We start from the raw sequence: 26,716 nt of genomic DNA, 5'->3' as shown, positions 1-26,716 counted from the left end.
ACAAAGATATGAGCAGCACACAACTCGAGAGGTCAGCCCTCGCTGCTACGCTGATAGAGTGGATACACTAACAGATTCCAGATTTGGAGCGTTCCAGTCCAGCTGTATTATTTATGAACAGAGGAAATAAAGACAAATCATTGCGTGTCACACAATTCCAGTTCTTCCAAGTATAAATCATATTAGAATATCATTGGTAAAGGGGGTTTTTATAACAAAAATTAAAATTCAGGAAATGTTGTGCCATTATTATCCAGAGTATATTAAAATGCAAAGAAAATATCAAATTAGTAAGAAAGAAATGCAATAATAACTTGGACAATAGAACTTTCCAAAAAGTATGTGTTGAAGGCTAGGGTTTCTAACCCATGCTGCTGCCGGGGGTGTGATGGGACACAGGAAGGCTGAGCTGAGTTAAAGGGAGTAACAGATGCAAATTTTATTTGGAAACATTACTAGTTTCTTGCATCATAATACCAAGGAAAGAATTCAAGTTTGATTAAGGAATTCAAAAGAAAACTGCAAAGAACTACAAGGTCCATGTTTATCTAATATTGGAAAGGAAAGTAAGTAAAAAAAAATAAGAGAAAAATATGGCTTCTGTATAATTGAATGTCTATAACATTAAGTACCAAATGAAAAGTTATTGAAAATGCTTGCAACAAATGTGAACTGGAGTAATTATTGCAATGTAAAAAATGCTGGCAAAGTCAATTGGGAGAAAAAGTTCCCGAGAAAGACATGACCAGTTGAACAGAAAAAGTTCTGAAAATCCTCAGTCTAAGAAATATTTTCGAAAGTATTGATTAATATGTTCAGCATGATGACTACGCAAGATTCAGGACCTGATTCAAATTCTCATAAAGGGAAAAAGAAAGAATTAAATCGACAAAGTCATTCTCTGAGCTCTGCGTGCCTGCCATGGCAAATGCAGCCACTACACGTATCATACATAATAATAATAAATATGTTTTTGAAAAGTATCAACCAAAGGTCTCGGTGAGTTATGGTGCTGGTGACCCAAACATGCCAACCTGAGTTCAATATCAGAAACCCATGTTGTAGAAAGAGAGAAATAAACCACACAAGCTGTTCACTGAACATCACACAAGCTCCACTGCATTCACACACACAAAAATAAATACACTAAATAAACAAATTTATATAAAGATTATTTTAAAATATTAATTAGTAATCAAAGAAGTGTAGTTAACTAAGAAACCCAACTAAAAGTCTAAAATATTACATTTTTATGCTTTCAGACAGAACAAAATAAATTTATGAGATTTTATTTTTATTTTTACTTACATATGATGTAAGAGTGTTTAATCCTGGCAAGCCATTCCGATGCTTGGCAAACAAGCCACTTTTTATGGAACAGATCAAGAATTTTAAAGTACTACAGGTTTGACCTTTAAAGAATTTAGCCTGCATGAAGCATTCAGAGACCATCTAAAATCTATATGCACAGTGTTTCCTCTAAAGAATTACCCCATGAACCAAATCCCAAGCAAACTAAGTCAGTGTTTATAGCTCTTTTCATATGAAAACAAACAGAGAAAATTAATATTTGTGCAGTACATCAAGAGACTCAGAATTAGCTATTTGCCAGGAAGTGAGATATAAAAGATTATCCATGAGAATGGCAAGCTGAGTTCCTAAGAATTGTCATAAGCTCCTGATCACATTGATAACTTGGGACAACATGATTGGAAAATCCAACATAAAGCCTGACATTTGTTCAAATATGTCAATATTATCTTGGTGTTTAACACAAAACTTTAAGTCTACACTTTCCAAGATGAATACTAAGAAGACATTAATGAAATATGATACAAGGCCACACTAATATACAGGCTTTAAAATTAGCTACATGAAATTCTTCGAGAATGTGCTTATCATTCTTTTTAAAATGGAGAATATAGGGGTCTGGGGAGTGGAGTCCTTGACTACAACCACAACCTGCTCCTTCAGAGGACCTGGGTTCAATTTACAGTACCCACATGGCAGTTCATGGCTGTCTGTAACTCTAATGTCTCTCTGGTCTCTAGGGACACTAGAAACACAGTTGGGGCACCAATATACATGCAAGCAAAATATTCATTCATGAGAATTTTTTTAAGAATTAAGTTATTTTAAAATCACCTACAAATAATAAAAGGTCAACAAATAGAAACGATTTTTTTCAGTTTATTTGAATAAGCACATTCTGGAAACTACAGTTTTGTTTATAACCACTTTTATAATAAGAAAAGAAGATTTGGTCCAAATGAATGTGGTTGGAAGATGAAGTCTACAAACTTGCAAGCTTTTATAGAAAAGAACTTTGTCTCTGGTTGTTTTAGATGAAAAAAGACAAGAATGGAAGTAAATCCCTTTATAAACATAATGATCTTCTACATCTATTAAAGGATTCCATAGTAATGCATTTCATGGAGCATGCCCCACACAAGTTATCAAAGACGCTGGGCTTTATTTCTCATCATGAACATCATCCACATCACACTCCTTCCTCTTCTGTCCAGTTACATATGAATCCAATACAATCTACAGGAGTCAAAATGACTTCAAAATTTATCAAAAATGCTTTCCTTTTTGCTTATCATCTTTGCAAAAATGAATGGACCGTGGTAGGATACCTGGAGAAGAAGAGCACAGCGCTCCGTGTCTTCTGGGGTATCATCTACGCAGGAGGAGCAATTGTATTTACTTGTACCTGTGCGCATTCTCCTGCCACATTACCTTAAAACATAAGTACAAAATTTAACTAATCTCAATAATGTCATACTTCTACTGAGATGCGCTGAAAGGATGTAGAAAGACTGAATTACTTTCCAAAGCCGCAATTAATGTTTAATCATGTATTGTACCATACTTCATCCTGTTAGGTCATTTTTCCTGTATGAACATGACATTTAAAAGTTACGTTTTCCAAAACTCTTAAAGACTTTAAAATATAATATTTGCATAGGTTTCGCCAAATATTTCCACTCTTGATATTTTAGAGATCAACATCTCTGAAATGCTTAAAGGAAAAACACACCAGATCTCAAAACCTGATCAGATAAACTGACCTGTTGTAAGACCTCATCTCTAGCAGCTTTACTGGCATCCTGGATCTGTAAGTCATAAAAATCAAGCGAAATTCCACACAGCAAAGGAGGAAAATGACAACCTCAAGCACCGAGAAAAGCAGGTATTCATCACTGTTCTTTAGAAACAAAAATCACTACAATCACCTGCCAGCAACTTGTCAACACATTGCTTCACGACACAAAATCATCCATAATTTAAGACTTTTACCTGATGAGATGGTATTGAACATCATTTCTTTTGTTTTTTATTTTCTAAGAGTGTAAGTCCAATAAAACACACTTAGATTTAAGTTTATAAATGCTGATTATTGATCTGTTTTCCATACACACTATCTAATGCAAGAAAAACATTGAAACTTGTTCACCAAGCTATTCAAACTTTAAATCAGTTTACATGGAAGTATTTACCCTATAAAACATGTAAAATAATTTACTTGCATAATAGTTACTTCAATGTAGAAAAGAATTTAGGTCTCAAAATGTCATCTTGTAAAGATAATGAAGCAGAGAGAATTTTATAGGGTAGATTTGATGGGGCAACAACCACATTAGTAAGATAAGGGGAAAAGTACAGATAGCAAAATCCATGGTTAGTTAAATAGTTTAATGGTCAGTCATATATATTGAAGACATATGAGATTTATGTTGCTTTCAAGTTATCACCTTTTCATTTTCATTTTTCAAATGTGTACATGTATGACTTACAAGAGAAGAAATAAAAATCTGGGAGGTGGATAGAAATAGAAAAATGAATCTCTCAAGCAGTAGTGAGCACCTACTACTTGGCCTGAAAGCAACAGTCAAGCAGCTGGGAAATAGACATAATGATACGTCAGCAACCTGCATATAAGAAAAGCCATAAGATTACAGCAGATTACAGATCTCCTCCAGGCTTAGCAATCAATGTTCATTGTGTGTAATGGAATTCTTCCTTTAAAATAATTCCCCAAAGCATGCAGGATTTAATATAAGAAGATTCTATTCTGCTTATTAACATTCAGACAGGAAAAAGAAATCGAGCAGAGACTTTGTGCTGACCTGTGCACACCATTTGAAGAATAAGTTTTAAATGAGCAAAAAACAATTCATCAAAATATTCCCAGTATTAAGAGCCCATTTAGGAACAATGTTTTTGCTGTCAAAACTCTCTGAAGTGATCAGGCAATTGTTTGTGTTACAGTTGCTATAAACACAAATGCTTCTTTATCTTCAACCCTTTGCATTATCAAAGGTTTGACATTATTTTGACCTTATTAAATAAATGCATTGTAAAACTCATATGCATGGGATTGTTGGAAAATGAACCAAATATGTGATTTTCTGATTACAGACAGATCCAAATCTTAGTACATAGTAGCAGTTAAAACTATCAGCCAAGAACAAAAGACTATGCCATCCACTTTGCAGCAGAGGATCAAATAAAGCAGGGGCTTTGTTTACTAATTCACAAGACACAGTATCCCAGACTTAGAACTAACCAAACTTGGCATCTAGTTGAACGGAGTAGGCTTTATACTGAGGTAATTCCAGAATCTCCAGAACCTTAGCATCAGGATGAAGGTGGCCATGCCAACGTGGGGTGTGTGCTGTTTCTCTCCTCACTGCCAGCACCTCCCTTGGGTGCTGACACCCCAGTCTCTCAGACCAGACCTCTTCAGCTGTAGGAGACCTAAGAAAACCTACTATAAGACCCCAAATTCACATGATCCCTTCCTTTTGTAAAGAATCACCTCTTAAAACCCAATCCGTCAAACTCAAGCTTTTCACTGTGTGTTTAATCCGATGATAAATTCTATCTGTTGAGATTAGCCAGTGAGGATGGCGTGGTTCGTGCGTGCTTTATATGGCATGTAGCTATTTAACAGGGACTTAGTATCTAAAGAATTTCCACATTAAGAAACAGGAATTGTCTTATGCTCTATTTTTTGACTCTATTTTTTTGATACATCATTAAATGTTATGAAACCTCGATTTGTTCACTGAAAAGGAAATGCAACTTAATTCTCAGGATGGTTATCAACTTCAAAGTGACTAAGTCACAGAAAGACAAAAGGCCAGGAGTGTCAATGCCACACGTGAGAAAGGCTTCAGAAAATAACAGAGTTCTACACATCTCTACACTTGGTAATAATACACTAACTCTAGCTAATCTTACATAAAGCCCACAGTAAATAATACTTCAAAAGGAAAACATAACTTCAGTTACTCCCTGGCATTTCAGGAAACCTCAGCAGAAGTCCTACACTTCATTTTTGTTCTGTTTTCTGTAAGCCGTGATAACCAGTCATGTCTTTGCTCAGATCCATGTAATTAATTAATATCTTGAAAACAAAATGAAAAACTTAAGATTGAGAGTGCAATAGGAATTGTAAAATTTGAAAAACCTTTATGCAAATCTTCAGCAATTGCTGATTTAAAGCAGCTGCCTTTTACACTCCAGAAGCTAAGCCACAACAGTCAATACCTGCTGCTTGGACTTTCCTTTTGAAGACTTTTTCTTTGTTGTCCACCCATTTTTAATAAGGGGATTTACCTGACAAATCCAGTTTTAATCTGCATTGATTATGTGTATGCTAAAAAAACTGTCTAGACCATAGAAAAAGAAGAGAAAATTTTCAGAAAAATGATTTGCTCTTAGTGGTGGAGAAAGAAAAAAAATCTAAATTTAATCATTGTCTTTCTAATACTAAAATATACAAGAAATATTGGAAGCACAGATTCAGCCATGAGGAAAAAAGTACAAAAGGTCAAGTCCAATTATTCGTGGACACCACTCAACAGGATGGCCAAGAAACAGAGACAGCAGAATTGGAAATAAAATAATTTTACTATCTGTGACATATTCATTGAGAATATCACTGAAAATTTGCCCTGATATGTTTTACATTTGTTACAATAATTGAAAGAAAAGTTATTTTGTTTGAATTTCATATTAGCATTTAGAAAAAGTTACCAACTTCTCTTTGGTTTATGGAAAATAATGTCCAAAGTACTATGAATGCACACTTTAGGCAATTTACATATAAAATATAATCATCCTAAAATAATTAGCTTATTAAATCTGCATTTTCTTCATGCTAAAAACAGCTATCACATAAAAATTGTCATGTTTTTAATACTAATTTTTATGCATTATTTTAATTGTTGCTCATTGCCAAAGGAGATTTAAATGGTTTAGCTGTTGTTAAACAGTATCGAACAAGTTTTAAGAATTCAAAATCTATTGAATAAATGAAAACAAAACTGATGTGCAACAAAATTTTTCATTAGAAAAGCACTGCTTGATCACAATGGAAAGAAGGTAAGCATCTCTAAGAGCCAACATGAAGTCACTTACAAATAATTTGATTAAACCAAGTTAATTAATTTTTTCCACTGGAATATTACAAGTTCTAAAATAAGACAAACGCTGTAGACAGAGATTATTTGATAAGGCTAGTAGATAAAGGAATCTGGAGAAAAAAAAAATCTTGTAGTGCCATTTTCATTAAAAAGATTTTTTTGTTTGATCAGACGGATCTCATGTTCCCCAGACTAGACTCCAGCTTGCTGTCTATCCTGAGCTCTTGTCTTCCCCCTCCAACCCCACATCTACACTGCCCAAGCGGTAGATTTACAGACATGAGCCACTATTGCTACTCTTGTTAGACATGCAGGGAGAAACATAAACTTTGCTGGAATCCACAGATGGTAAAATAAACCTCTGAGAAAATCATGATTGACGAGTTATTACAATCTGAGTGACAATCCAGCCTTCCTATCATGCCATTATGGGTGTGCCCTGGAGTTCATAAATACGAAAATGACCTTTCAAAGAAAAGTTGATGCAACTCTGATTAACAATCAAAAAGTATTATTTGTCTCAATCACAGATTCTGCTGTTCTCTCTGACATGACAGCAATATCTAAAGTGCTGGATTTGGTTAGACTTGACTCATAGCTTACAGGAGACTCAGCAAGTATGATCATACTCAGAGACAGTGTCCAGGGTGTATGTATTTGAAAGTATACAATGTAAGAATTGGTCAAAAGTATAAGTTGTGTGTTGTCTGAATAATTTGCCTAGGATGGGGCATGCTGGCTTATTGTATCTTAGATTAAATTGTTAACATTACCCAGAGTCATCTGAGAAAGGGATCCAATTGAGAGATCGCCCAGATCACACTGACTTGTGGGCATATCTGTGAATGATTACCTTCGCTGCTATTGATGTAGGAGGTCCTAGCCACTGTGGGTGGCATCATTCCCTTGGCTATCTAAGCTTGAAACAATAAGCTGGCAAACAACATTACTCCATGCTTTTAATTCTTCCTGAGTTCTTGCTCTGATTTCCCTCGTTAATGGACTGTGATCTAGAAGTGCAATCCAAATAAACCCTCTCCTCCTCTAAGTTGTTTTGGCCAGAGTATTTTAGCATAACAATAGAAACTACAATAACTACAAATATCTGAGTGTCGTTAGAAGGAACACCAGTTGATTTTAAGCTGTCCAAGTAGAACTAGGACTGGTAGCTAGGAAGCAGTTGTGAGGTACACAAGAAAATATTTAGTAAGAATATACTGCTCCAATAATGGTCTAGAGACTGAGCTTCTCTGAGCATGTTCTCTCACCCCATGGGTGTCCATGCTGAGAACAGGGGGTGAGACAGTGACTGGGCACGCAGAGGTAAGGGACAGAAACGACCAACTGCTATAAAACACGAAGACGGCGCTGTTTCTAGGGCTCTAGCGAATTTAACTCATTGCTGAGGATTTTTTTTTTCAGAGTTATGCAACTAATATAAAACACATGTATTATGGCCCTACTATGTGCAAATACTCAGTTAAGAAAAGAGAATTAGAAAAACAAAATTTTCTGGATTTTTGAATTCCATATCTGGGATGATATAGTCAATGAATAAAGAAGTAGGTTATATATCAGAATGCAGGGGCAAGCAATACATAAGAAATACAGAAATATAAAGTGTTAACAAATATCCACAGTGAGAAACCAATGTTTTAGAAAGGAGGCATGAATTTCTTTAGCATTTTCAGAAGTAATTTTATTATGATATTATGATATCCTAAAGATGACAACCATAATAAAGTACTGTATAATCTGGATGCCATTTCATCACAGCACCATGGGTTATAATTTATATTTCTAAAATCTGTATGATTATCTCAAAATGTATTTGTAAATGGGGTTCTAAAAAATCTAATTCTCTGAAATACAGTTACTAAGATACTTAAAGCCAATATGGGTGGCGATTCTGGTGGTCCATCTTGGGTATAAGGAGAATAGGGATACACCAGCAACTATGTGAAGTCATGGGCAGAAGACATTAACTTTATCTCAGCCTTCCACCTCCACATCCAGCAAGAAATACGCTTCTATTGTTTAAACCCCTTGGTCTGTATGACCTTGTGAAGGGAACCTAGGCAAACACACAGAGAATCTACCAGCACCATATGAACACTATCTAAATATAAAAGACTGCATTAGTCGGAGTATTGGAGCAATTCAAAATCTTTTCAAGTCATGTATATTTAGAATTGACATAGTAATTTTTGGTTTTCCAGTATTTATTCTTTTAACCTTGAATTTCACTAAAAAATCAGAAACTGAATCCCATTTCATCCTGGTAAAGACTTAACAAAAATAACAAGGGCTTCACATCTGAAAATAGCAAGCATGGCAGGCACTAAGAAATATGTAAGCTTTCAAGATACAGAAAACGTTTAGTTTCCGTTAGGATGCATACAGTTCAATTTACTAAGTTTGGCGAAGTTGGACAAGGCAACTCATAAGCTCCTAGAAAGTGCCTGTGCTCTAGTAACCGCTGATCCCACAGGAACTGACTACCACCTTAAATTTTTCACAGGAATTAACGACCGCCTCAATCAAGTTTCTCACAACTGCCCAAAGAGCTTGAAAGAGCTCTGCTGTGTATTCAGTGAAGGGGTCACCTGCTACTATGGTAGCCCTGCCACGTATAGGGAATAGTGAATGCATTTAAAGAGTTCTGTCTAAAAAGAAAGCTTATTTCTGTTCTTTGTGGATGTTATCTTAGTGCTTTCTCTCCCCTGGCTCCCAACACGCGTGCACGTGTGTGTTTGTGTGTGTGTGTGTGTGTGTTAGTGTGTGTTATGGATTTAACAAAAACAAATTAATATACTTACAAGTTCTGTTAATTTTGATGTTCTCTCAAAATCTTCACCTTCCTCCATGAGAGTTTCTTCAGTCCCAGGTAAAGAATCTATTTTAATTTTTAAAAATAGAAGTTATACATTGTTGATGCATAAACATGTATATTTATGATGGTTAGAGGATATCGACATAATTGAACTACTTATTCAAATTATCATGATGTTTATGAGTAGACTTTAATGATATTTATTCAATTTATAGATATATGCACAAATAAACATATTTCTAATTCAGAAGTGTATAATAAAATAAAAAATGTACAAGAGCTAATTACTTTATTTTTTACATATAAAGCCACACTTCTGACTGGAAAGATATCTTACAACCACTTGCTACTACAGCTCCAGGTAATCTAGCAGTCTATTTTGGCCTCTGTGGGCAACTGCACTTATGTGCATACACACACACACACACACACACACACACACACACACACACACACACACAAAACCTTTATAATTAAAAGCAAAAGTAAGTATAAAAATGAGGTAAACACAACTCTTGGCCTTTATTCAGCTATATTTTGGTATACATCTATTTTAATGTCTGTTTTCTGTTTTGCAATGTTATACTTCTTATTTGTTTAATGATTTCTTTTAGATGAGGAAAGGGTTATGCAATTTAAGTATCAATTCCATCAATTGATATTCTTTCTTTTAATTCAGATGACAAATTGTGAAGGAGTCAAAAAGGGTGTAAATTATTAAATGCTGTAGGTTTTTAATTTTTATTAATCAAGTAATTAATTTTTCTCTAGTCATATTAGTTTCTCCTTCTGCTTCCCTTCCCAACCCGTGTCAGAAATCTCCCTCCTCCTCCATCTACTTTCTCTCTCCTTCAGAAATAGTGCAACACTTCCAAGTATATTAGCCAGCCTTGGGATAGAAAGTTGCAGAAAGACTAGGCGTCCTGTCTTCTATTAAGGCTGGGTGAAGCAACCCAGCCGGAGAAAAGGGTCCCAAAAGTAGGTAACAGAATTAGAGAACAGTCTCTCCCCTTAGCTCCCTCTACTGAGAATCCCACAACAAGACCAAACCACACAATTGCAACAAAGGTGTGCTGTGAAAACTCCTTCAGCCAATAGCCTTTTAGATACCAGTTCATTTGGGCATGGTCTGAGGTACTATAAGTGCAGACAAAAAAGCATGCATGGCCCTTTTTTCCTGGATTCAGTTTCCAGATTCCAACAGCCACAGAGGACTGTGGATCTCTACCCTTACTGTGAGTTTTATCCCCAAATAAATAAACCTTTGTTATACTTCATTCCAGGCTATTATGGACCTCTTTAATATGCCTACATTTCGGCTCCCAACATGTCTAAGATAATTTGTATATTGGTACAAATTCAAATTATATGTTTACACTGTGTATATTACTATTTCTGCTTATAATTATCATATACATCTACAAGGTTATTTTGTCATATTGTATGCATGCTTCTACCTCTGCTTAAGATATTTTGTATATTGATGCAATTTTAAGACTTTTATCATATTGTATTATACATTTCTACCTCTGATCAAGATACTTATATATGTATTGTTTACATTTTGAGTCATTGTCCTCATTTGTTGCATATGTGAAGCCTTAGCCTTTAAGATATATAGGTATTAAGAATTATATGTCAATAGTCATCCATGGTTGTCATACTTATAGTTAGACTAGTCATGTTCTCTAGATATACAGAGATTGTACTCCACACAGATAGGCAATCTTCAAACACTTCAAAGAACTTTAGAATATGGCATTTTAATAATTCAGGATTCTGTTGACATGAAACACAATTGCTCCTGGCAGCACCAATCTATTCCTGAGAGAATGTTGGGCACCAAAGACACTCCACTTGGAGCTTGTATTTTTCTTGGCAAAACTGGCCTTTGGTCAAAAAACTGCCTTTTCTTCAACTGCTGATATTATTGTCTAAAATGGGCAAGCAGGATAAAAGCAAAAGCCATTACCGAAACTTGCCAAAATAAGGTCTTTCCAATTGTCCTGCCTCTGAAAATGGTCTGTCAGATACTCTGGGCCAAAATTGGTTGCCCCAATGTTGCAAATGAGACTTTGGGTGATTGGCCAGGGATATGGTTGTTTCTGTCATTTCTTGCACTTTTTGGAAGTTGCTTGATTGCACTTGCTTCTAAATCAGGTAATATTATTTTTCTTCTCAGGTCTTTGATAGGGTTGAAGACTAGATAGTCATAGTTACTTTCCTCTAATAACTTAGCAAGACATTTTAATATAATATTTAGACTCCTCAGGATAGGTTAACTATTGAAATAGTCTCTGCTATTTGCTAATTATCTTAGACTGGACATTTAGCATATGTTTCTTGCTTGATGCTAGTCATTCTGGTTGTAGCTCAAATTTTTATGTGTGTTTTTGCCTCTTCTTTTTTCTGGACAATGTTTGATATTTGTTCTTATTGTATATAGTTTTGTGTTAGGCTTAGAAACCTTTTATTTAGACAAAAGGGGGAGGTGTTGTGGGAACTCCTTCAGTCAATGGCTTTTTAGATATCAGCCCATGAGGCAAGGGCCTGAGGTAAAAAAGGGTACAGATGAAAAGCATGTGAGGCCTCGTGTTTTGCTGGATTTAGTTCCCAGCTTCCAGTGCCCACAGAGGACTGTGGATCTCTTACTGTGAGTTTTATCATCAAATAAATAAATCTTTGTTATACCATTCCAGGCTATTGTGGACCTATTTTATGCACATACACATGTGCAGAGGGTCCAGGTCAGTCCCATTCAAGTTCTCTGGTTGGTGGTTCAATCTCTGTGAACTTCCATGAGTACAAGTCAGTTGACTCTGTGTGTTTTCCTGTAGTGTTCTTTGTCCCTCTGGCTCTGATAATCCTTCCTCCCCCACTTGCACAGGATTTCCCAAGGTCCACTATTGGTTATGGGTTTCTGCATCTGTTCCCACCAGTTGCTGAGTGAAGCTTCTTTGAATGGTAGAGATTTTATTTATTCACCATATTAAGCAAGAAGTTGTGACTGTTTAGTATAAATCTTAGAGAAGTGGATGAGTGGTGGCTTTCAATTACATGAATAAAATGGTGGGAACCCCTTATATATGGTTGCCAAGTTAGGTTAATTAGTGCAATGTATAAAAGTATTTATGGTTTCTAAAGAAGTCTGTAATGCTGATAATTATATTTTACATCTATACTCTATATCGGATGCTGTCAACTTCCCTAGTTAAATTTAATTTCATATATTGAAATTTTAAAAATCTGTTCAGAAAAAAGTATTTTAGACCATTGGGCTTTATAAACTTGATTCTTATATTGATTAATTAAAAAGGAATCCTGATCAAAGAAGTTTTTTTTTTAATAACAAAGGGAGATGAGTAAAGAAAATTAAATCTAGACACAATTCAGAACACAATAGATAATATGAATCCCTGGCCTAAATGTAAGCACCTACACTTCAGCTCCTGTATGGATGACCTGGGAAACATAGCAGGAGGGAGGGCTGAAAGAATTTAAGGGCCAGAATACCAGGAAGTCTACTGAAAAATTGTCTCTGCTAGAAATAGCTACATTAAGGAGACTGGAACAAGAACAGTATCAATAGACATGGTAACGTGTAAGGGAGAAATTTTTATCGAACCCACCCTAGACAAAGAACTGTAGAAAAAACTATTGACAGCTGAAAGCAGAAAAATCAGCTTCTCTCAGGAATAAGTTTTCTTATTGGTTCTCAAATACAGAATGGTCAGACCTGAAACCATATATATATATATATATATATACATACATACAAGAAAAGTAGATTTTACAACATGTGTTTATATATTTGTGCATACATATACATAGGTATGTAATAATAGTGATAATCAATTAAAATAAAAAATTTCAGGGGAAAACATGAAAAGGGTTAGAATGAGAGTATCTGGGAGGGGCTGGAGAGTGGAAATAGGGAGGTTTTCTATTTTAATTTAAAATATATTTTTAAAACCATATGATTATATAAAAAAATCATTTAACTCATGTGCAAATGGGGATAGATTTTCCTAATGCATAAAGTAAGTACTCTGGGCAAGATGTTATAATGTGAAAAACTTCAAGCCCCTTATGGTCCGTGAGTAGGGAAACATTGTAAAACTTGGCACACTTCCAAGGTTGTAGCTCATGGCATCTTTATCTCTGGTTATTCAGTGTTTCATTCAATTTCTTGGATACAAACTTGTCTCTATATAAACATAGATATCACTGTAGAACACAGAGTGCCCTCCACTATGATACTAACTCAAGGGAAAACATAAATTAAGATAATTTACCTACAGCACTTCTAAACAGAGTAGATCCATTAAGAGTAGCATATTTTAGTTGATAAAATCAAAATGGAGAATGAAAAATGTTCCAAGCTAAAAATAACTATTCAATTACAAATAATACTTCAGCATCTATCTATTAAAACCAACTTTTCACAGCTTATACACTAGTATGCACAGGTCCAATAAATCAAGATGCAACCTGGACTTTATTTGAATCTTCTAAAATTAAGTTAAAACTCTACCCAGGGAAATAAGTAGGCTAACTCAAGGTCTTCATCTCCCCCTCCTCTCCTCCAATTCCAAACCCACAGTCTCATGTCCAGTTCTGCAGCAGACCTTCTGCTGCGATCTCCCCTCACTCTCTGCACCCAACCCCAGGGGACGAACTAAGCAGATCCCAGTGCTTTCCTCTCTCCTGTTAAACCCCTCTCCCCACCTCAGCATTTTCACATTTCTAAGTGCTTGTTCCCAATACCCAGGAACTCATTCTTACTTGGAGCTCCATTGGCCACACCAAAAAGAACCAAAAGAATTTCCCATGAGACAACACACAGATATCACACTCTCCTAAGAACTAGGGAAGAAACAGAAACCAAGGAACAAAATGCACACCCAACAAAGACAAGACTAGATATCACCATCTAGAATTACATTCTTCCCAAACCAAGGTGCTTAAATACTAGCATAAAAACATAATCAATAGAAACCCAACTACAACATGTCTCCACGAAAGCTCTGCAACTCTAATGTAATAGACCCTGAATATGCCAAAAATAACCAAAGCACAAATAAAATACTTTAAATAGCCTTTAAGCGTATGACAGAGGTCCTGAAAAAAAAATGACTAAATCCCTTAAAGAAATTAATGAAAACACAAACACTGTAAGAAAATAAACACACACACACGCACGCATGCATGCATGCACACGCGCATGTACACATACATACACGAAACAATGACAAAAAAACTGTTCTAGTCCTGAAAGTAGAAATAAAATCAATAAACTGAATCATTAGAAAACCCAAACTGAGGGCAATGTGGAGATGAAAATTTAGGAACTGGAACAGAAACCTCAGAGGCAAGACTCATAAAAAGAATGCAAAAGATAGAGAGAGACTTTCAGACTTTGAAGACGTGATAAAAGAAATGAATACATCTAAAATAGAAAATATTAAAACTGAAAAACTTTTGGCACAAAATATCCAGGAAATCTGGGATACTATGCAAAGGCCAACTCTAAGAATAATAAGAACAGAAGAAGGAGAAGAAACCCAACTAAAAGACACAGAAGATATTTTTCAACAAAATCATAGAAGAAAATTTTCCTAACCTAAAGAAGGATAGTTCATGATAAAGTAAAATTTATACAATGTCTATCTTGATATATATCAAACTCTATAGGAAGTGTTAGAATAAAATTAAAACAAACATCAACAATAGACAAACAAGCAAGCAAACAAAAGACTCATCAAAGATAAAGAGCTTAGCTGTGTCCAATAACAAACAAACAAACAAGAACCAACAAACCTAAAGGGAATAAGTAAGGAGTTCAATAAAATCATAAGAGGGAAGCACATGTGAGCACACACACACACACACACACACACACACACATGCACACACACCTGAAGGCTCTGAAATGAAGGGAGGAAATCACAATGAAAAGGAGTAGAGGATGATAAATAATCAAATTCTATACTGAAATTAAAAAAGAAACAGAAAACAATACAAAGAGTCAATGGAATGAAGAGCTGATTCTTTTAGAAAATCAATTAAGATTGGAAAATTCTTATTTAAATTAACTAAAAGGCAAGAATATTAGCTAAAAGAGAGAGAATATTTAAATTAACAAAATTAGAAATGAAAAGAAGGATATAACAACAGACAGCAAGAAAATCCAGAGAAACACAAGAAAATACTTTAATAATCTGTACTCCACTAAATTAAAAAATCTAAAAGAAATGAATGTTTTTGTTGATAAATACAACTTACCGAAGTTAAATGAAGGTCAGATAAGCACAAAATAGAAGTAGTCACTAAGTCTCTCTCTATAAAAAATAAATAAATAAATAAATAAAACAACTAGAGCCTAGGACAGATGATGATTTTAGCACAGAATCCTACCAAACTTTCAAAGAAGAGTTAATGCCAACACCCCTAAAATTATTTTTCTAAATAGGAATAGAAGGAACAATACCCAGTTCCTTTTATTATGAGTTACCCTGATAACCAAATGACTTAAAGACCCAAAAAAGAAAAAAAAATCGCAGATCATTTTCCCTTATGAACACTCATGAAAAATTTCTCAATAAAATACTTGCAAACTAAATCACATCAAAAAGATCATCAACCATCATCAAGGTAGGCTTTATCCCAGAAAATCAGGGATGGTTCAACATACATAAATACACCATCTAAAAAAATTAAAGACAAAAACCACTTGCTCATATTATTGGTTGCAAAATAGGCCTTTGACAAAACTCAACACCCCTTCATGATAAAAATCTCAGAGAGATTAGGGACATAAGGGGCATACCAAAACACAATAAAGGCAGCTCACAGGGAGCACATAGCCAACATCAACTTAAATGGAGAGAAATTCTTAAACAATTCTATTAAAATCAGGAACAAGACAAGGTTGTTTTTTATCTTTTCAAATACAGTGCGTGAACCTGGAACATTAAAGGAGATCAACTGAAGAAGATCCAAAGAATACAAATTGGAAAAGAAGTTTAACTATCGTTGTTTGAATATGGTACAATAGAATACATAAGTGACCTGACAATAATTACCTGGAAACTCCTACACCTGAGAAACACTGTCTGCAAAGTAGCTGAATAAAAAATTAACTCACAAAAAGACTGAGAAGGAAATCACTTAAGCAACACCTTTTACAATAGCCTAAAATAATATAAAATATTTTGGGGTAGCTCCAATCAAGCAAGTGAAAAACTTTGATTCTATGAAGAAACAAATTGAAGAAGATATCAGAACATGGGTAGCATGAATCATAAATCATGATTCAGTAGGATTAATAGAGTGAAAATGACTATCCTACCAAAATTCAATACAATAGATTCAAAGCAATGCCCCTAAAATTCCAAAACAAATTTTCACAGATCTTGAAAAGACAAATTTTCATATTTATACAGAAACAAGAAAATTGTAGAATAGCTAAAACAATCCAAAATAATAAAAGAACTGATGGCAGTATCGCCATCCTGATTTCAAGATGTACTACAGAAATATAGTAATAAAAACAGCAGGGTACTGGCACAAAAACAAACACATTGATCGATGGAATCCATTTGAAGACCCTCATGGAAATCCAAATGTCTTATTTTTTATAAAGAATTCAGAAGCATATACTAGGAAAGGACAGCATCTTCAACAAAGAGTGCTAGTCAAACTAGACTGTTGCATATAGAAGAAACAAATAGATCCATAATTAACACCCTACTAAATACTCAACTCCAAATGGATCATAGACTTCAACATAAACCAGATACACTAAAGCTGAAAGAAGACAAATGGAGAACAGCCTTGAACTCACTGGCTCAGTAAAAGACATTCTGAAAAGAAAATCATAAAGTCAAGCATTAAAACGAATAATTAATAATTCTGACCTCGTGAAATGAAATTGTTTCTGCATGGCAACAGACACCATAATTTGAACAAAACAACAGCCTACAGAATAGGAAAAAGATTCTTACCAATTACACACCTGACACAGAACTGATATCAAAAATATATAAAGATGATGTGGGATTCCCTTCTGTATGTTGTGAATATCATTGGTGAATAAAGAAACTGCTTTGGACCTATAGCAAGGCAGAACTTAGCTAGGTGGGGAAAACTAAATAATGTTGGGGGAAAAAAGGCAGAGTGAGGAGAAACTTAATTCCAGAAATAAGAGTTAGTCAATAAGAGGCTAGAGCTAATGAGCCAAGCAGTGATTTAAATAATATAATTTCTGTGTAATTATTTTGGGTCTGAGCTGCTGAGTGGCTGGAATGACCAAGTAGCCTTCCTAACTACATAAAGAACAACAACAAAAAAAAAAAAACAAAAAAAAAAAGAAAAAAACCACAAGATATCAGGAAAACTACTAATTCAATTAAAAATGGGGTATAGATCTAAACAAAGAACTCTTAATAGAAGAAACTCAAATGACAGAAAAAAAAAACTTAGAGAAGGAGGGAAAACATGAACAAGGAAGTGCAGTCCACCCACGGAGGCCGAAGCGGTGAGACTGATCTAATGGGAGCTTATCAAGGCCAGCTGGAATGGGACTGAACGAGCACGTGATCAAATCAGACTCTCTGAATGTGGCTGATAATGAGGGCGGACTGAGAAGCCAATGATAATGACACTGGATTTGGATTCTACTGCATGTACTGGCTTTTTGGGAGCCTAATCTGTTTGGATGAACACCTTCCTAGACCTGGATGGGGGGGGTGAGCTTGGACTTTCCACAGGGCAAGGCACCCTGACTTCGCTTAGGACTGGAGAGAGAGGGGAAGGGGGTGGGGGGGGAGGGAAATGGGAGGATGGGAGGAGGTGGAAATTTTTAATTAATTAATAAAAAAGATAAAAAGGAAATATTTAACAATCTTAGGCATCAAATAAATGCAAATCAAAACTACTTTGAAATTTTATCTTAAACCTGTCAGGATGGCTAAGATCAATAAAGTAAGTGACATGCTGGTAAGAATATGGAATAAAAGGAACACACATATCCATTGCTGGTGGGAGTGCAAACTTGTAAAGCCACTTAGGAAATCAGTGGGATGTTTCCTCGGGAGGTTAGAAATCAATCTATCTCAAGATCCAGTTGTACCACTCTTTGGCATATACCCAAAGGATGCTTCATCTAACCATAAATACACTTGCTTACCTATGTTCATTGCTGCTGTATGATAATAACCAGAAATTGATAAAGAAAACTGTGGTACATTTACATAATGGAGTGTTATTCAACTATTAAAAGAAAAAGACATCATGAAGTTTTGCAGGCAAATAGATGCAACTAAAATAAAAAGCATCCCGAGTGAGGTATTCCGGACCCAGAAAGACAAATATAGCATGCATTCACTTATACATGTATAATAGTTTTTGAGTCAGTGATAACCAAACTACTATCAATACAATCCATAGAATCATAACACAGGTTATGAATAGAGTAAGGGACTAGAGGGTAGAAATAGTTCTAATTAGAAAAGGGAAATACAAAAGATAAACAGGATAAATGGGGAAGCTTGACTGGGAGAATCAAGTAGGGAGGAGGAGGAGGAAGAGGAGAGAGGAATTGATGAAGGGAAAACAATGAAGGATTGCTGAAATTAAGTGTGATGGAAGGGTGGTGTGGAAACCTAGTGCAGTAGACACCTCCTAAAATATATACATATCTCAATGAAATTGTCAAATGACTGGAGACAGAACCCCAGCTGGCTAGCTTGTCACCAAATATAGCTTCCACTACCAGGATTGGTATATATTTAATAGACATGCTGGTCAAAGGCCCCATGGTAATCCCCAAATAAGAAAAGCTGTAGCCAGGATTATTGGTTGCTGTCCACAAACTGGCAGAAGGCTCTCTTGCTGAAGTTAGCACTTACACAGCTCATTGAACATGGAGAAGTTGAGCTAGGAACTACATAGAGTCTCCACCCCTACATCCTAGTGTCTTTGGCACAGGAAGGCACCCTGCATGCTACCAAAAGAAAAGCATTAGCCCCTATTCAGCCACAGCCCCTTTTGTCTATAATGGTGTCCTGCTTACAAGATATGCTATAGCAATGATAGCACAAAACTTGCAGGAGTAAGCAACCAGAAACTGACTTGCGTTAAGGCCCACTGCCATCCAGATAGAACTCATACCTGGCACTGCTTTGGTTTATAACCTAGGGTCCTAGGGTAAACCCAAGTACTATTGGCCTATAAAACAAACAAACACAAACAAACAAACAAAAACTAAGAGTGATAAAATGACTCCTAATGCTATTCTTCTATACTCATAGATCAGTACTTTGCTCAACCATCACCAAAGAAACCTTCTGCAACAGATGGGAACAAACACAGAGACCCACAGCCAGGAACTATGCAGAGAGTGAAAGACCTTAGAACAGTCAGCCTTAAATGTGATGTCTCCACCAAATCCTTTCTCTCAGAGCTCAGGGAACCCAACAGCAGAGTCAGAAATAGTGTAATAGACAGAGGGGATGAAGGACATCAAGTAAACAAGGCCCTCTAAGTCATGAATGAAGCTCATATGAACTCACAGAGACTGGGGAAGCATACATAGGGCCTGCAATGGTCTGCACCAGGTTCTCTGCACATATGTTATGGGCTTCAATTTAGGGTTTGTATGGGACTCCCATGAGTGGGAGTGAGTGGGTCTCTGGTTCTTTTGCCTTCTCTTGGGCTCCTTTCCTTCTGTTGATTTGTCTTGTCCAACTCTGATGTGATACTTTTCGTTTTATCTATTTTATTTTATTATTTTATTATTATCATTCCTTAGAAGCCTGTTCTTTTCTAATGAGAGACAGAAAGGGAGTGATTATGAATGAGAAGGGAGATAGGAAGGAACTAGGAGGAGCAGGGGAGGGAAAACTGTAACCGGGATATATTATGTGAGAAAATAATCTAGTTTCAATAAAAGACAAAATTAATAAATTAATTAATTTACATTCTATCAAACTGTGGGCAAAGACTGTAATTTTATAATTTATTATATTTTCATTTTATGAGTTGAAATTATTGAGTACATTTACTTAATATTTTGAGTTTAATATTTAATATTAATATTTAATATTTTACTTTTATTTTCTATAGTAAAAATAATTCATGGGGATACAAACATCCATATATATGTGTAAAATTGAGTTAAATGTATGTGTTAAATTGAATATATATATAAACACACACACACACACACACACACACACACACATATATATATATATATATATTTAAGTCCTAAAAGAAATTTTTCTGTGAATTTCCTGAAATCTTGCAGTCAGAAGTATGGTGTGTGTTCTCCATTTCCTCTCAGTGACAATGTGATCGTTTTAGATAGGTGTCTTTCTATTTGATTTCATTCATTCATCAATTTATGTATATTTTTGTATATTTATTTATTCAACAAATATTATAGGACAATTACACACTATGTGGTTTCAAATATGTTGAATTAAACAATTTTCTATTACTGTCTCACAGTTTTCACTTGAATACATATACAGTGTTAATATCCTAATAAAAGATGAATATTTTTGAGGTGGCTATACTGGCAACTTTTTAGGCTACATTCTGCTAAGTGATCGTCTTGAGCATTCTGTGGTTATGGATATCATATTTGTTGAAATCTATGGGATGATGGCTGTCCTAGAACCCAGCAGAGCACTTCCAGGATGGACTTCGCAGAGCAGGTGAGAATTTTATTGAAATTAACAAAGGCAAATGGCCCCAGACAAAAAGACTACAATTGTGACCAAATGACTACAATCTAACAAACTAAGGTGAGCAAACAGACATCATGAAAAATAAAAATTCAGTGACTCATATTTGTAGCAACAAACTTTCATGTGTTTGAAGCATATTTGTTGCTAGTGCTAACTAGCACATGTAGACATGGAAACAGTTATGTTCTTGCTACCGTAGGGAAATTTATCTTACGAGCAACTATGTTTTCAAGATACATCCTATAGTTGCTCAAGTTTTTAATCACATAAAATGTAATAGAAAATGAGTCTTTAATGAAACAATACAGAAGTAAGGAACAAAAATCTAAAGAAACAACTGTCTTTGAACTCTTGGATTGCAATTTTAATCTATTGGTTGAGCATGCTGACAGGATCTGAAATCTTGAATGCTCACCACAATGTTTAGCTTTGATCAGCTTCATCTTCTCATCATTTTTACCATGGCTGCTTGTGTTGCAAAAACTTCTCTGCACAGAATCAGGTCTATTTATAGAAATATTTATCTTGAGCCAAGTTCAGTATAGGTGCAATGTTGACATGTAAGTCACAGCAGAGATTTTTGAATGATGCTAAAGATACTCAACTTTGGGGTCCCACAATTTGACTAACTTCAGGGGAAAGGAATGTACTGAAGCATAAACTCCTGTTTTGCAGTTTCCTAATTAGGTATTCTAATATTTGAGTGTGGAAAAAGCAGGATATAAATATTTCAAGAAAAGGGCTTAGACTTAATGAATACATTTTTCCGGTAGATGTAAGTATAATAAAAAACATACTACTAGATGTATTGTTTAATTTCCCAGGATATTTAAGTCTCTACAGTAAATATGTATATGCAATTTCCAAAGAGAATATGGTTTAGTTAATGGCCAAGTGGTTAAACAGTATCTGTGTTGTGTTACTTTTACACTCAGCATGAAAACTTTAAAAAGCATGAAATCATTTAAAGTGAGAACAAATACTCTTTCAAAAACAGGACTTTAAAAAAGGAAGCTTTTGGTGTGAACTGAACATTAGGGACACTAAACATGACCATAGGGCAAATGGTAAGAATACTACAGGCAGCAAAAGAAAGCTGCTACCACAGAGGAAAGAATGGCCTGGGCATAGGAAGCATTGTAATATACATGAGAGCAGATACTCAGGCTGAATCAACTAGCCAAACGAGTGTTGCTGAATGGCCAGTGTGGTCCTCTAGGTGGCTAGTCACCCAGGACTCTGCTTCCATTGTCAGCCTTTAAGAACTAGCTTGAAAATATGCATGCCTCGGTTCTATAACCGATCCAAACACAGGTAAACAATCACGTTTTCTTTGTAAGTAGCCACCGGTATTGGTTTATATTCCTGGATCATTTTATTTTAAAATATTATTATTAGGTGATAGTCAACATATGAAATTATATGTACACAAAATTTTCAAATAAAGTATATAAAAGGTGTTCTATGAATAAAATGCACAGTAAATTTAACTTATAAAGTATAATAGTTGAACACCCCAGCTTGTGAACACTTTTAAGAATCAGAGCTATCCCAAAGCCTTCATCTGCCACTGGGTTCCTTCCTTATCACAGCTCAGCTTCCATGTATCCTGAAGATAACTGCTCTTTTGAGTCAATCCTTCCCCTCTTGTACTGCGATTCTTTCACTTACATATGCTTTCCTAGAGAACACTCTCTAGAAATCTCCTCATTTTAAACTTTAAGAAAACAGCATCCTGGTGCGAGAGAATTATCTGTATTCTGTCAATCATGTATTTTAATAAAACACTGATTGGCCAGGCAGAAAGTATAGGCAGGTCAACCAGACAGGAAGTAGAGGCGGGGCAATAAGAACAGGAGAATACTAGGAAGGAGTAAGCCCATTCCTCCATTCCGGCCCAGACCACAGAAAAGCAAGATGTAACCTGCCTCACTGGAAAAGGTACTGAGCCACATGGCTAACAGACAAGAATTATGGGTTACTGTAAGATATAAGAATTAGTTAATAAGAAGACTGGGCTAATGGGCCAATCAGTTTTATAATCTTATGGAATCCTCTGTATGATTTTCTTTGGGGTATGCCGGTCGTGGGGTGCCGGGCGGGACAGAAACCCCAACAAGCAGGCCCCTCATGTTACAGCATCCTCTGGCTTAGTTTTGCCTAATCAACATTCATGATCTTTAGGCTCAATCCATAGGGCACCCCATAATTTCTCATAGCAGCTTCCGAGAACCAACTGCTGTTTCCAGTTGATTGTTTGAAAACTGCACACTGGTTGGGCTGTATTACATCAGGGAGGTAATCATTCTGCATACCAGTTTTTGCTAAGCATTTGCCAGCTCGTTACTGACTTTATCCATCCTATGTGTGCAGCTGAAATGCACATGAGTCCCTACAGTGTGACAACTCCACAGCCCATTGACTTCATCATCCATGAACGTTCTAACAATGCTTATCCTCACACTGTGGTGCATAAGGCCGGTTTCTTGAAAGTATTTATTTAGATACACGGTTTCTGGTTTTTCCATTCTATAAATATTCAAGATGTTAAGATAATAGAAAACTGTTCTCAAGTTGTTTAGAGACCACCACCTATTGGAAGTAAATCCCTGTCTTTGCTAGCACTTTTTGTCAGCTTTCTTAATTAATACCAATAATTGTTATAGAACAACACTTCACAATAGTGTCCACTTGATTTTTCCTGGTTTCTACGGTAATGGGGCATATTTCATATACTTGACATTTGCATTTCCTCTTCTGTGACATGTTTATTCAATATGTTGATGATTTTTCAATGGATTTGTTGACCTTATTAAATTATAGATGATCTTCATATTTGAACACTCATCTTTGGTCAATGAAAACTATACTGCAGATAACTTTCCTCATTTTGTGGCTTTTTCCCTTGGTATTTTTAAACAAATAGTTCTTAATTTTATTTTTAAAAGCTGTTGTATACGGCATGCTTACTGACATGTATGGAGTATGCATGTAGGTATATGCACTGTGCAGATGTTTCCAAAGGCCAGAGAATAGAGTCCTTTTCTTTCATTTCCCATTTGATTTTTGTTGAAGACAGGGTCTCCCCATGTTTCTGGAGCTCACTGATTAGGAGGACTGGCTGGACAGTGAGTCTCTGGGATACTTCTCTCTTTACTCCAACAGCACAGATGTTTTACAGGTGGGTTTACAGGTGTGTGCTACCCTGCCCAATGTGCATATGTTGGTGGCAAGGATCTGAACTCAGCTCTCATATATATGCAACAAGCAATTTCTCTGATAAGCAATCCCCTCAGCTCCATGGCTCCTAATTTCCTATAGTTGAAGAATTCACTCTCTTTTAACCTCAATTTTAATTCAAGTTAAATTAATTAAAATGATAAATTATAACACGAAAACTATACAGATTAGTGGAATACCTCATGATGTTTTGTTTCAGTATTTGTGAAATGCAAGTATAAAATTAAAAATATTTATGTTTATAAGCATTCATTATCTCATTTGTTTTCTGTAAAAATCATTTAAAACCCTCTCTCTAGTTTTTGGAATGCATAATGCATTATTGATTCATTGTATCTCTACTGGTTATAAACTTTTGTGTCTGCTTTAGGACATTGTCCATTCAGGAATAAGGAAAATATTTTTCTATTGTCATTTCTCTAATAATATTTATTCCATGTGATGTATCCAGCTAGAATATAGATAGCGAAGACAGCAGTAAAGCAACTTAGATGTCACTGGAGATGTACTACATGTACCACTTGCTCTACAAACATTTTGAAATGCTCTTGTTTTAGCTTCATATGCTAAGTGATAGAGTCTGCATTGCATGCATTGCATCCTATAGAAATTAGTATGGAATAAAAGCTATTACTTATGAAAGACAATGAAGTAAACATCTGTGGTGCTGAGTGTCATGGATGTTTGCCAACTTGACACAAAACCTACACATAACTGATTAGTTTTGGTCAACTTGATACAAACTAGAGTCACTTAGGAAGAGGGAATCTCAGCTGAGCAATTGTTTCCATCAGATTAGTCTGTAGAGCATTTTCTTTGTTAGTGTTTGATAAGGGAGGGGCCCAGTTCACCTCTGGGGTGCTGCTCCTGGGCATAGAGTCCTAGCTGAGCAGAGCATATGAGAAGTAAGCCAGTAAGAAGTATTCGTCCATGGTCTCTGCTTCCCTGGATGGTGGACTGTGACTTGGAAGTGTAAGCTGAGATAAAGTAGTTTTGGTCAGTGACTTATGACAGCAGCATATACCAAACTAGGACACCTAGAAAGCGGGACTCTCAACTGAGGAATTGCCTCCACAGATTGGCCTTTGTGCATGCCTGTGGAATAGTTTCTTGATTAATAATTGATCAAGGAGGGCACAGCCCGCTGCAGATGATGCCATGCTGAGGCAGGTGGGCCTGGGCTATATGAGAAAGGTAACTATGCAAGCAGCAGAGAGTGAGCAATTGAGCAGCATTCCTTCCTTCCGGTCTCTCCTTCAGTATTGCCTCCAGGTTCATGCCTTGGGCGCTTGGCCTGGCTTCCTTAGATGATAGATTGTAATCTGTAAACTGAAATAAACACTCTCTTCCCCACACTGCTTCTGGTCATGGTACTTTATCATAGACACAGGAAATCAAACTAGGACACAGTAAAGTGAGAGGAAAGGAAGGTATTTTACTAGTGAGGAAGGAGGAGAAGAGCACAGATCAGACTTCTTCAGGAAAAATGAAGTCTGTGTTAGAGAAGAAACAAGTACTAATATTTAGTGTTAACACCAATTTAGCACATGAGAGAGAATTTGTGTATTATCTTCAATAAGATGTTGCTGTTTTCCTCCAAGAATATGAACTAGACCAATGCCATGAGAATGGGAACATGAGACATGCCAATTTTCAAGGAACGCACAATGCCCTTCCACATTCTGTAGAGCCAACAGGGGTAAATGACATTCTAAACAGATAGAATTAGGGGCACAGTTTTGACAGTAGCCAACATTAGCTGCCTCTTCAGAATGCACACTTCTGGATTCCTTTTTTCATTTGCCCCTCCAAGCCCAGTTGGGCAGGATGTGCATGTGACAATTTGGGAAAGACACTTTTGTAGATGATAAGGGTTAGTAAAGCTCCAACAAATACATTTGGATTTAAAACTTACCCAGTGAATCTGGGATCATCTCCTCTGGAGAATGAAGTGGTAGTGTATCATCTGTCCTTTCCATCAGATTGTCCCCTTGAAGCCTAAACAGATAAAAAGCATCATTGGAAACGGCAACCTAGCTAAATGGCAAACTAAGAAGTGTATGCCAGACCTCTAGACTCTGAAATCAAACATGATTCTTCAAAGTAAACATAAACTTTCACTAAATTCATCTTAACCCCAAGTTGTTGCTTTTTCTAACCTGTAAGAAAAGATTTTCTATCTGCTCTTCTATATACAGTTCTGCTAGATCAGTTGTTCTCGACCTGGGGGTGGTGACCCCTTTCTCAGCGGTCACATATCAGACTGCCTGCATAGCAGGTATCTACATTGTAATTAAAACCACTAGCAAAATTACAGACAGGAAGTAGCAATGAAATAGTTTTATGGTTGAGGGTCACCATAACATGAAGAACTGTATTAAAGGGTCGCAGCATTGGGAAGGTTGAGAACCACTGTGTTAGACTCCGGCATCTAGAGCCTTTACATCTTA

The 26,716-nt window shown here is 35.9% G+C and overlaps 1 protein-coding gene across 3 annotated transcripts in view; it reads right to left on the bottom strand.

Annotated features, from left to right (window-relative positions):
• Positions 1–26,716, bottom strand: part of C16H8orf34 (chromosome 16 C8orf34 homolog) — a 384,304-nt gene that overhangs the window by 62,461 nt on the left and 295,127 nt on the right. For all 3 annotated transcript variants that reach the window (XM_087897228.1, XM_087897227.1, XM_048420471.3), the window contains 2 exons: positions 26,182–26,264; positions 9,257–9,333 (listed from right to left, as the gene is read on the bottom strand). In XM_087897228.1, the coding sequence (XP_087753354.1) occupies positions 9,257–9,333; positions 26,182–26,264 (160 nt within the window). The remainder of the gene's footprint in view (positions 1–9,256; positions 9,334–26,181; positions 26,265–26,716) is intronic.

Source organism: Myodes glareolus, chromosome 16 (assembly GCF_982192425.1).
Source record: "Myodes glareolus chromosome 16, mMyoGla1.1, whole genome shotgun sequence".
Taxonomy (NCBI): Eukaryota; Metazoa; Chordata; class Mammalia; order Rodentia; family Cricetidae; genus Myodes; species Myodes glareolus.
Note: the sequence above shows the minus strand (reverse complement) of the source record. Positions and strands in the feature narration are given on the sequence as shown.